At 36.3% G+C, this 13,047-nt stretch overlaps 1 protein-coding gene across 6 annotated transcripts in view; it reads left to right on the top strand.

The window, feature by feature from the left end:
• The window catches only part of htr4 (5-hydroxytryptamine receptor 4), a 224,711-nt gene that overhangs the window by 59,463 nt on the left and 152,201 nt on the right, over positions 1–13,047 (top strand). For all 6 annotated transcript variants that reach the window (XM_038295431.1, XM_038295429.1, XM_038295426.1 and 3 more), the window contains one exon: positions 6,704–6,782. In XM_038295431.1, the coding sequence (XP_038151359.1) occupies positions 6,727–6,782 (56 nt within the window). In that variant the 5' untranslated portion in view covers positions 6,704–6,726. The remainder of the gene's footprint in view (positions 1–6,703; positions 6,783–13,047) is intronic.

Here is a 13,047-nt window from a genome sequence, read left to right as displayed (position 1 = left end):
GGTAAGTAAAAAAAAGGGACATATGAGAAATTGATTAATGAAACTGGGAAATAGAAAATCGGGTTAATGGAAAAAGGAAATTGAAAAATGGTTAAATTAAAAAATAGATTAATGAAAAATGGGTAAATAAATAAAGGGATAAATGAAAATGGACAAATGAAAAATAGATAAATGAAAAATAGATAAAACAGAAATTGAGAAATAGATAATCTGAAAAATAAAAAAATTAAAAAAATTGGCTTAAGGAAAAAGGGAAATTGAAAAGTGGTTAAATGAAAATTAGATTAATGAAAAATGGGTAAATGGATAAAGGGACGAATGACAAATAGATAAATGAAAAAGAGAAATTGGGAAATTGATAATATGAAAAATAAATAAATAAAAAATTGGTTTAATGAAAAAGCTAAATTATTTATTTAACACATTTTTTATTTATTTCACTCATTTTCTTCATTTTTGATTTATTTTACTAATTTTTTATTTATTTCACCCATTTATTTATTTATTTAATTTTGGCTGAAATGGGTCTCCATACTATATCAGACAAGAAGAGCAAACCTCTCCCTTCTTATCCTTCTTGTCCGTTTTGCAGCTGCTTCATTTGTACGGGATGCCTATCAACTAAGAACATTATAGTATATATGCAAACCTGTTTTTTTTTCTGAATGGGGCATGAACCTAGAGCTCTTATCCTGATGGCCAAGAACTGCTATACCAGGTTCAGTACCTACTGGATCATGCAGATGACGTGACAGGGGCAAGTTTGATCAAATAGTCTGCAGAGAGAAGGTCAAACGCCTGGTGGAATGGTAAGACGTTAAAGGTTCTAACTAAAGAGTTTGATAATGATAATGCTTTAATATGATAATGAGGGGCGGTGTCTTCAGGCTACAATGGCAGCCTATTGGTTGGTTAGATGCAAATGCAGCGCTCACCAACCAATAGGCTGCCATTGTAGCCTGAAGACACCGCCCCTCATTATCATATTAAAGTAGAAGCGAAGAGGGGAAAATAGAATGTGATAAATTAAAAAATAAGGAAATACTTAATGAATAAGGGAAATTGGAAAATGGGAAAATTAAAAGTTTTTCAAACAAATGGTAAATGAAAAATAGATAAAAGAAAAATTGGTAGATAAAAAAGGGATATATGAGAAATTGATTAATGAAACCGGGAAATAGGAAATCGGGTTAATGGAAAAAGGAAATTGAACAGTGGTTAAATTAAAAGATAGATTAATGAAAAATTGGTAAATAAATAAAGGGATAAATGAAAAATGGACAAATGAAAAATAGATAAATGAAACATAGATAAAACAGAAATTGAGAAATAGATAATCTGAAAAAAAAAAATTGGCTTAATGAAAAAAGGAAATTGAACAGTGGTTAAATTAAAAGATAGATTAATGAAAAATGGGTAAATAGATAAAGAGATTAATGAAAAATGGGTAAATGAAAAATAGATAAAAGAAAATGGGTAAGTAAAAAAAAGGGACATATGAGAAATTGATTAATGAAACTGGGAAATAGAAAATCGGGTTAATGGAAAAAGGAAATTGAAAAATGGTTAAATTAAAAAATAGATTAATGAAAAATGGGTAAATAAATAAAGGGATAAATGAAAATGGACAAATGAAAAATAGATAAATGAAAAATAGATAAAACAGAAATTGAGAAATAGATAATCTGAAAAATAAAAAAATAAAAAAATTGGCTTAAGGAAAAAGGGAAATTGAAAAGTGGTTAAATGAAAATTAGATTAATGAAAAATGGGTAAATGGATAAAGGGACGAATGACAAATAGATAAATGAAAAAGAGAAATTGGGAAATTGATAATATGAAAAATAAATAAATAAAAAATTGGTTTAATGAAAAAGCTAAATTATTTATTTAACACATTTTTTTATTTATTTCACTCATTTTCTTCATTTTTGATTTATTTTACTAATTTTTTATTTATTTCACCCATTTATTTATTTATTTAATTTTGGCTGAAATGGGTCTCCATACTATATCAGACAAGAAGAGCAAACCTCTCCCTTCTTATCCTGACCATTCACAGGGGGACAATAGTGGGCATTCTAACCAGCTGTATCTTTGTCTAGTTTCCTGACTTCAGGGCCTCATAATGGAAATGTGTAGTTTGTGGTGGTGTGTATATGTGAAGGTGTTTGTGTGTGTGTTTAGCAAGCTAGGTTTGATAGATTCCAAAATTGATTAATCAGTTAAAGAATATACAGCTTTGGATGACTTAGTTGATATGCCATGTTGAATCACTGTCGATTCCGTTACCACACAGAAGCAGCGATTTTAATTTTTTTGTTTATTTTGAGGATAGGAGGACAAGATTGTATATAATTGTGCACGCCAGTGTCTGTCTGTCTTTATTCATGGAAACAAAGTGTTTACATATTGTTTCATGGAATAAGTACATAATTTAATTGCATTATAGCAAACATGTTTGTATTACTCTTACGTAAATTTAGCAGCAGTGGTGAAACAAGATTTCGGCATGTTCAAACCAGGCAACTTGGCTTAGCTAGAAATCGTACATCAGATACAGACTTGAAAATCAGTCCTTTGAAGAAGCAAATATTTATTTATTTTTAAATGAAAGACATATGGAACCATGAGATGCAATATTATAAGAAAGGTAACCTATTTAAATCCCAAGACATATCTGACTAACTCGAGAAATTCTCATGAATTAACTGTGCTCTTCCCGTTTGGAGGATAAAAAACATAAAAATAAACTCTAGGTAAATTGTAAAATTAATCTGGTGCACCTACTGCAACTCTGAAGAACTGTCCAAAAATGGGGTCAAAATGTCTGTGAGTCTTGACTGAAGAGTCTTCATCATGAGCCTAGATAATTGTCAAGACAGAATTAAGTTTTGTAAGTTTTCTTTTGGTTAAAGCAGTAACCCTGTGTTGTGTTGACTGGTCTTCAGCTGCTAATGAGGGGAGCTGTGTGTTTGCAGCAGTCTTGTGGGAAGTTGACTCTGAAGTGGAGGAGGTGAAGACAGCCCTGTTTGCATCAACGTAGCTGCAAATCATAGTTTAGACTTATTTTTGATATCTGACTGCACTCACTTAACGTAGGCCTACGTAATCCTACAATAACATTATATTTACAGTTGATTTATTAAAAATGCTTTTCAGTAAAAGTCAACAGCAATAACTCCAATAACAAACGAAAATGTATTTATTAAAAATGCTTAACAATTCCTGTAATGAATAAATAGCACAATGAAAGAAATAATGTCTCATCATCGGGATTTGCTCCGTGATCAGAGGAAATGTTACTTGGCCCCGAACAGTGGTGAAAATTGGAAGTTCAGTTTAATATAATACAACTCTGTGAATAGTTCCGTCTGAAATGAATGAAAATAGTTGTTTTAATGGTTATAGAGTCAGATATGTGGCGGAAATGTTTGATTTATCTTAAGGTTTTAATCTGTTACTGTGTAAATGGGTTTGGCTGTAATTTAAGGACATATTCTAATATATCTGCAGAGTGGGAACTATAAATCTGATAGGAGTTAAATTTTTTATTGCTGTTTTGCACAATATGCTTAACTAAGTATTTTTTGATTTTGAATATTAGAGATTTTGCAGATATATTTTGCACATAAATTGTTTAGATTTACTTATATATTTCTAACCCTTTTATAGAATAGAAAATCCCTTTATTGTCCCACAATGGGCAAATTTACAGCAGCAGAAAGATTATTAAAAGTTGTCACACAAATGAGGACCTTAGAAAAATGTCTAAGAATAACATAATAGGGAAGAGTTAAAATATAAACAATACAATCCTGTAAAGTGTTTTAACAATATAAAACTGGAGAATTAATAACCAATATGCAGCTATGGACATTTTTACAGTAATTTGAAAATAGCAGCAACATCAGAGATGTGCAGAATGACAGCAGCATGTTATTTAACTGATTAAGGTTTCTATCATTACATTTGATTTGATTGGTTCCTGCTCCCGGTGGTTGGAATCTTTATTCCACTCTGGATTCTTGTGAGTGTAGTCTTTGTTCACTTTAACTTTAAAAAAAATAAATAAATAAACAAACAGTTTTGAAAACCTCTGTATTCATTCTTTTCCTGCTTTGTGTGTCAACTTTCACGGTTGCTAAGCAACAGAGCATACGGCGGTAAAACCCGCACATTGTGAGGACATTTAGAAAGTGAGGACATTTCCTCACTTTCTAAAAAAAACCCAGGACGCCCGGGACAGGACGTGAAATATGGATATGTCCCGGGAAATACGGACGTTTGGTCACCCTAGTGAAAGGTCCTGGTTAGAGCATCAAGAAGCATGGTGGCAGAAGCAGTGCATTCATTTTTATGGGACTAGTGCATATCAGGCCATCACACAATTCTAAAATGTATTTTTTCCCTTTCCCTCTGATCGAGACTTCATAATCATGCCTGAAACCAGTTTGGCACAACAAAGTTATTTTAGCACTTGGTCAATTTCTGGCTGCTGCTTTGGCTTTAACCGAACGCTTATCTCTCTGATCCTAGTAAAAAGCATACAAAAACTCTTGCCCCTTGTTAATGCGTTCCCACCAAAGTAGCTATCCAATGTTAGAAATATACCTCAAATTTAGACTATGCATAGTGGCATCCATAGTGGTAAGGTTTTTTTCTTTGCAGAGAGCTCTGTTACCTGTCTCACCTTATGATGTTGATGAGATCAAGAAACTATTTGCAAAGTTTCATCTTTCACTGAATGGATATTGATGGTGGCCCCATAGAAACTTGTGACCTACAATGCTGAATTCAGGATATTTTTATTTCAGGGTCATAGAAATATTTTATTGCAGTAGTGTGGTTTATTTGAAATATTTCTACAGGATTATTTAGAGACCATTCATGTTTACATTTGGCATTGTCTTTATCAGTCCCCACCCCTCACAGCCAATTAATACCTTAGAATCAGGACTCAAAAGAGAAATTGTTATGTTTTTGACACTTCAATCTCTGTATAATCTCATCTTGATTATATATATATATTATATAGAACAGCAGAGTATGTGTACCTCTACAGTTGAATTGGATTAAGGTTGGACCTGGGGCTTTGGTAAAGAAAAGAAAAAAAAGAAAATATCTATGATAGATGTCCTGCCTGGCATTCTGTAATTAAAATCTGAACTATTAACTGCTATGCTTTTACCATCATAATAATTATTTTAATGATGTTGTGAACCCTTTGCGGATAGATGTGTTTTTGTGAATTGCTTTTCGAATACCTCTCTTTATCATGTTGTCTTACCTGTTTTTGTTTTTGTTTTTTTTACATATCAGTACATTTTGCCCCTAAACCATGGACTGTCAGTCTTCTATGTGTTTATTTAAAGCCAAATATCAGAACATGGTATTTACTGAAAAAGGCTCAAGATCCAGATGTTGTCCTCCACAGTATGCTTTAGGCCTGTGTAGAGCAGCTATGTGGTTGAAGAACAGCTTAACAGCAGTTCTACGACCTTTGTGTGATACAGGAGACAGTTCCTGGAGTGGAAGACCTCCTGCCTTCTTCAAGTATCAAAGTGAATTCAGCCATCAGTCCTCAATGACTATGGTCCTGTTGCCCTGGCATCCCACTTTGTGAAGGTCCTACACAGATTCTGGTTGCACTCCTATTAGAAACTATTAGGACCCCCTGCAGTTTGCTTATCACCATGAAGTTAAAGATGCCATCACAGACCTTTCAACAATCCCCCAGTCATTAAGACAAGGCAAATGGCACTTTGAGACTTGTGTTCTAACTTTTGAAGATTCAGGTAGAGCTGCCAATTCAATAGTGGTCAATTAGCCCTCTGAGTGAGACCTATGTCTTCCACACTTTGCAATCCCCTTCTTTAGTTTTTTGCAAAACAAACTGCAACCATTAAGTATACTGTATAAAATAGGTAGCTCTTTCTCCTTTCTTGTTTGTTACTTTTGTAAACATGACATGCACAATCTTTGCTATAGGCTTTAATTTGTGGTGTTACTGTATGTATAATGTAGATTTTACAAGATTTTGCCTTATTTGCTGTAGCGTTTGTACAGAAGAATAATGGCTCTAAGTGTCCACATGATATATTGGTTCTGACAGTTGCCCATATGGTTGAAGCATAACGAGTTTTGTTATTCAGGAGATGAATGAGGTCAGAAACATCCAGTGTCTCTGACCTCTTCACAAGCCTGACCTTTCTTGTCTCAATCCGGCATCTCACTTGCATGTCAGTGGAAATTTGATTAAAAGGAATGCTTCCTTCAGTCACTGTTCTGGTTGACTTTTATATAAAAAAATAAAATGCAAGGAGAAATGGTTTGTAAGAGATCCTGTATGTTAGTGTAAGCAGTGACTCCATGCACTGATGATGTGCGTTTTTTTTACAATGCACTTTTTTTTTTGATGATTTACTGTAGATCCAGCATGAATGCTTTGATTAAACCCTGCACCTTAGGGATGGTTATCTATGTTTAAAGCAAGGTGTAATTTGCAATAAATGCATATATGCATACATATTTTCTAACATGTCAAACAGAAATGTAAAATTTCCATATTCATGATGGAGATTAGAACATTGATGTTAATGCAATCTTATAAAACGTGTCACTTCATTAAACTTTTAAAGTCTCATGTTTTGATAGTAGAAGTTATTCTGATTATTTTCTAACTGTTATTGTATTTCTGCAGGAACTCTCTGCATTTATGGTTACATGAATGTCAGCGCTGAAGGCCAGATGCCGGTGATGGAAGAGCTTGTCAGTGAGAGGTTGGAACTAATCAGCTTTTATGTTGGATTTTTACTGTCTTTGTGATTGAGCTCCTTCTGAAAATAGTCATGCAGCGTAATTCACCACACACAAAGAAAGTCACATTTCTTCCATAACTTTTACAAAGCATTGTCATATTTTCATTGATAGTAAAAATAAAAAAAAAGAATTTTAATGTGTCGCTCTGATGGGTTGAGGGTTGCTGGTTCTAACTCGAGGTCCTTCTGTCTCAATTGATGTGTCTACGGACATACACTTAAGCCGGAATGCATACTGAAGTTGGTCAAAAGGCCCGTTAGCACCTCTGTATGCCAGGCTTGCTTCTTTGATTAAGCAAGCCTAGTGTTCCTCAGAGCAGCTAATGATGGAATGAAGCCTCAGTCACTGATGTGGATGATGGTGGGGGTTGTGTGTGTGCGTGTAGACAAAACCCTAAAATCCCTACAAATATAACATCAATTGAACAAGATCCACTTCAGAACTTAGGAAGCTGCATTGGACCAAAGACAAGGCTTATAGCAGAGGTGACTGGGCCCCTTGTCTCAGCATGTAAGACACAAACTGACCCCCAAAATACAATAAATCAAAGGCAGGCAAAATGTAATGCAGACCAAGGCTTAACAATCTTAGACCAAGACTGGGAAAACTAAAAGTTGAGACTGGTTAGTCTCAAAACATCCACCTTTGATCAGAAGACCAAGCAACCCTTATATTTCCCACCTCTGCCTGTAGGCCTACTCTGACTTACCTATTCTCATCTTCCCTTCTGCTTAAATTATTCTGCCATTATCCTGGTACCCAGGAAACACAGCATTAGAGAGTAAAGTGACTTCAGACCTGTCACCCTGTGTCCTTAGGTTACTTCACATCAGAGACCACAAAAATAACATGTGGCATTTCCTAGAGGTCCATCTGAGGGCCCCAACTATTCAGTATTCCCCTTACTGTAACTGAGATGTTAATACACAATGATATCCTGTAGAGTGGTAGCCATTTAAAATGTCCCCACTTTCCTTGATGGGCCCTTAGCTGGTCCTTACCTGGTCCCATACAATTCCTTTTTAAACTTTAATATTTGAACTTAAAAATTATTTCTGTCATGATTTGTGGACATTAAAATCTAAAGAGAAGCACCTTCTCCTGGTCAGACCCTGTAATTCGGTGAAAGGGTGGAGTCTAGGGCTGCAACTAACGATTATTTTAAAAATCGATGAATCGGCCGATTATTTTTTCGATTAATCGATGAATCGGACAAAAAATTTTTTTTATATTAACCTCTTTATTCCAAAATAAACATTTTAGACAGAACAAACAAGCACACAAGTACAGGTTGCTCATTAACTGTACTGGTGCAATATGAAAAAATAAATGTTTGGGTAAAAACTACGCAAACTTACATGAGAAATGTAGCTGTACATCCACAAAATATAGGCTACTTTGTTTCATAAAGCGCAAAAAGAGACAGGCATTTTTGTTTTTTAAAGCCCCTAAGGGGTTCAAACAATAGGTCCCCCCATTTCAACAAATGAGTTTTTTTAGACTAGAAGAGTTCTGCCTTTTAAGACAGGAAAGTATAGCAGTTAAAGTTGCTACTTGAGAAAATACTGAACCATAGAGATAAAAATAGCCCTGTGATTCTAATTATAAATTGTATTTGGAATAAAAATGAGAGAACTAGGGGTGGTAAAAAAACACATCCTCCAAAGACAGATATTTAGACTTAGACTTAGACTTAGACTTCTTTATTTGTCATTTTGTATGCACAGGGTGCATACAGAACTAAATTGCGTTACATACAGCTTATGAACGTTGCATTGATATTTCAAATATCAATGCAACGTTCATAAGCTGTATGTAACTTATGAACGTTGCATTGATATTTACATGGGAATGTGGCAGATAATTAATTGACATATTACTGATCTTGCTGGATTTTGTTCTGCTTTACTTCCATAAATTGCAGGATCTTCTTTTCTTTATCTTTGCCAGAAGATTTAAACTTTAAAAGCCTTGCCCTCATAATTTGCAAGTTAATTTATTTATAAAGAAAATATAAACGCTGCTTAAACAAATTTAAATGAAATTAAAAGTAAAATAAGTAGCCAACCTTATCACTGTCTGTAACCTACTAACAAGGTAAGGAAAGCATCAGATGAGCTACCTGAGAAACTAACGTTACGTTTCCCCTCTTTAAAATGAAACAAACATGGTTACTCATCCTGCTGATCAGCTCTCTTCACTGCCATTGAAGGCTCCAACGTGTTTTCTTTTCAGGTGCTGCGTCATAACAGTGGTGCTTCCGTGCCATGGTCATTTGTTTTTACCAAAGTTACATGTTACGACTTTTTTCACTTTACAAAGCGCAGGCTATTTTAATTATTGTGATCAATTTGCGCCGTCAATCCCGGCGCATGCGCGCTTCATTTGCAGTCTGGACGCTGAGGGTAAACTCCTCACTAAAATCCTGCGGCTCTGACTCTGACTGCCGCGCTGAGAGGGATTCCTGTGGGAGAGGGAGAAAGGGGTTGGGATGGGGGAGGCGCCCCACGGCAGGCAAAAGCCGCCAGTGACACCGTAAAAAGTCGCCAGATTTGTCGCCAGTCGCTTTTTTGAAAAATAGTCGCTGGAGGGGTCTGAAAAGTCGCTGAGTTGGCAACACTGCAACTGCGGCGCTGACTCGCTCCGCCATATTTTTTTTTCTTCCCCCGGATGACGGCGGCGGCGGATGACGCATTAATCGCGCGACACAACTAATCGATGATTAAATTCGTTGCCAACGCTTTTAAAAGTCGATTTTTATCGATTTTATCGATTCGTTGTTGCAGCCCTAGTGGAGTCAGAGTAAAAAAATATGCATGCCCAGGAAAAGATGGTGGTCACTTCAGTGGCTGGAAGTTGGAGGGGATTTTGCTGAGAGATGCAGGAAATTGGGCTGCCCATCGGCTTGTGTTTGACTGGTAAGGGCCATTTTGATTGGCTGCTACTGTAAGTTACCATTATTATGTAGATGACATACAGCTACACATTGCAATGTCAGCAGATGACTATGACTCTATTCAAGTGCTGTGGAAATGCAAAGACAAAATCATTGCATGGTTGTGCAAAAATTTTGATATACAGCCTCTACTTATTAATCGTCAGTTTCCTGACTGACTAGCAGGAGCAAGAGGTGAGGCTGGGAGCATCCTTTCCTGCAACATCCTCCACAAAGTTGTGCTATCTCCCCACTTCAGCCCCCACCTAGCAGACTAGTGTATTTGCAAAAATCAGATGACAATGTCATTGGTCTGATCCAAGAAAATCAAGAATCGACATACAAACAGGAGGTAAAATGGCTTTTTGACGTATGCATTTATTTCCCATGGATGATTGTTGACCATGCTTCTAGTAGTGCGTTGTGAATTGTGAGATCACATGCACATGATTACAGCTCCTAAAAAACAAACCCCCAACATAAACCCCCCTCCACCAAACTTTACACTTGGCACAGTGCAGTCAGACATGTACCATTCTGTTGGCAACTGCCCAACCCAGAACTGCTGTCAGATTTCTAGATTCCAGAGAATGGGTCTCCACTGCTCTGGAGTCCGGTTGCAGTATACTGCTGCATCCGACGCTTTGCATTGCTGCATTGCAGTTGTTGAAGTATGGCTTAGGTGCAGCTGCTCTATAATAGAAACCCATTCCATTAAACTCTCTGCGGACTGTTCTTGAGCTGAATTTGAAGGCCACACAAACTTTGGAGGTGTGTCATCATTGACTCTGCAGAAAGTTGGCCAACACTTCGCACTATGAACTTCGGCATCTGCTCGCCACCTTCCGGCAGTTTACACGGCCTACCACAAGTTTCTCCTGTTCCCTAACACTTAGATTTTCTTATAATACAGCTAAGAGTTCACTGTGGAATATTTAGGAGGGAGGACATTTCACTACTGTTTTTGTTACAAAGGTTTACTTGCATATTGAATGTCAAATTAAATCTAAATAATCATACTATTGTGTTCTTGTAAGGTATAGTTTAAGTCTGTAAAACAGCTTATAGTGAAACATAGGTGACTAGACAGAAACTTTACTAGAGAGACGGTGAACTTCTCACAGATGATGAGCACTTGTTAAGTGTTTGTTGATGGTGAGAGCTGTGTAACACATTCCTCTGCAGCATAGAATTCCCATCTTTGTCATACTAATGTGACCAGCCACTGACCCGTTTCTGTTAGGGTCTGCGTTCATTCTCAGTACAACTGCAAACAGGTCAGATGGGAGCATTTCTAGTTTTCAGCTTTTAAAAAGCAAAAACAAATCTTAAAATTGTTTTATTTGTTTCATTGCTTCCTTTATTCTCAAAAAGATTAAAGAGGATGTATGAAAAGCTTCATGGCTCTTTTTTTTGTTCTCTTTTGCATTTAAACCTAATCCCTCTTTTGTTGTTGTTTTGAAAACATACATTTTGTTATTACTGTATATGAAGCTGCCACCCCACCAAAATCAGATTTACGGTAGCTTTGAATAGTACGTCACTGCAGCACCCAGCTTTCTGTGTCATAAAAGGAACAGATGGACCCATTATTCCAGGCGAGTCAGACATTGGGAAGATTCAAAACGTTTAATGACAGAAAATAGTAAAACATAACAGAAACAAGGGAACAGTTCAGTCCATTCTCTCTTTAAAGAGGTGCGATCCAGGCGATGGGCTGCCAACGAGACGCGGCGTGCTCAGAGACGAACAGTACAGGAATCCAGGAGTCCATTGCTCGATCAGAGATTCCGATCCAAACAGGAACAGAAGGATCCAGGCTTCCAGGAATCCTGCGTACAGGCTGGTTCAGATGCAGACAGACATGCACAGATGAAGACGGGCAGGCTCAGTGGTAGAGAACATAGACGAGACATGATTCCAGGAAAAATGTGAACTTTAAACTGTCTCCTCCTATGAGCCAGGCTTACAGGAATTAAAACTGACCTCCACCTTGTTCCCAGCCAAAACCCTGAAGGCTCCGTGGAGAAGAGCCGGGACACAACCAGGACAAAGGAGAAAAACATTAAACCATCTCAATCCACTGGCCTTCCACAGTCAGACATGAACCATCAACTTAACTAAAACTTGTGAAACAAGCATGAATAATTGACATAAATAAACTAAGAATACACAAATAATGATCTTGGCCTGATAGCTGGGCTCAGCCGTATATATAGCAGAGGAAGCAGGTAACTAAGATAAATGATAATTAGAGAGTGATGACGGTATGGCAGGTAAATGAAGTGAGTAATCAGAGAAGTTACCGTCACTGAGATCATGATATTCTGATTTAGGACTTTCTTATCAAATCTGAACTTCAGGGTGCTGCACTTTTATCTGGTGGTTAAAGCTATTCTGCTCTTTGAGAATGAACAGTATTTTTTATATCCAGTTACATTTCAAATCAATCAAAATAATCTATCTAAAGACTAGATTTATCTTCTCTTCTTCACAGCTTCTTTTCTTCTCTTCTTTATTATAAGTTGTTTACTGTTCTGTTTAATGATTCTATTCTATTACAGTCTGTTCTATTATGACCTTTTCTAATCTTTATACAATTTGAAAAATCTAATTACCGTTTTGTTATCCAATACATCAGAAGAAAAGTACACCATAATTGAGCAGGCATTATAGTATATATCTTCAATTAAATTTATTGATATAGTGCTAATTCACAACAAATCATCTAAGCAACTTTACAGTGACAGTTTAATCAACTCATTCAGACAGATTAGTTTTCTAGCTAAGGAAACCCAGCTGACTAAATCAAGTCACTGATTTTGGAGGATATATTCCTCCAGGATGAACATGTAGTGACAGTAGGTATTCACTTGCATTGTGTCATCGACTCTGCAGCAATCCCTCACACCAAACATGCATACAGCAACAGTGGAGAGGACAAGCACTCTTAAAATAAAAAACAAACAATAAATAAATAAATAAATAAACTCCCAACTGAATTAGACTCGGCGTAAGTGGCCTTCAGCCAATGCCAACTGGGGGTTTAAAGAGACAGAATATGACACTTTATAGGAATATAGAAGGAATGATTCATAGGAACGTATCTGTTAGAAAATGTAACTGTAAAGTAGCTCTATAGGGGGCTTTGTTAGGAAAGAAATGGCAATGAGCTCTAAATGAGCTCTAAAAAATTTTTTATTTCAAAAAGGTTTAAAGAGAGTACATGCCTTTCATCACAGTAAGAGCTGAGCCCATAGTTATGACTAGAAAATGAACTAAGCACTGAA

Source organism: Cyprinodon tularosa, unplaced genomic scaffold, assembly GCF_016077235.1.
Source record: "Cyprinodon tularosa strain WSP-4 unplaced genomic scaffold, ASM1607723v1 ctg355, whole genome shotgun sequence".
Taxonomy (NCBI): Eukaryota; Metazoa; Chordata; class Actinopteri; order Cyprinodontiformes; family Cyprinodontidae; genus Cyprinodon; species Cyprinodon tularosa.
Note: the sequence above shows the minus strand (reverse complement) of the source record. Positions and strands in the feature narration are given on the sequence as shown.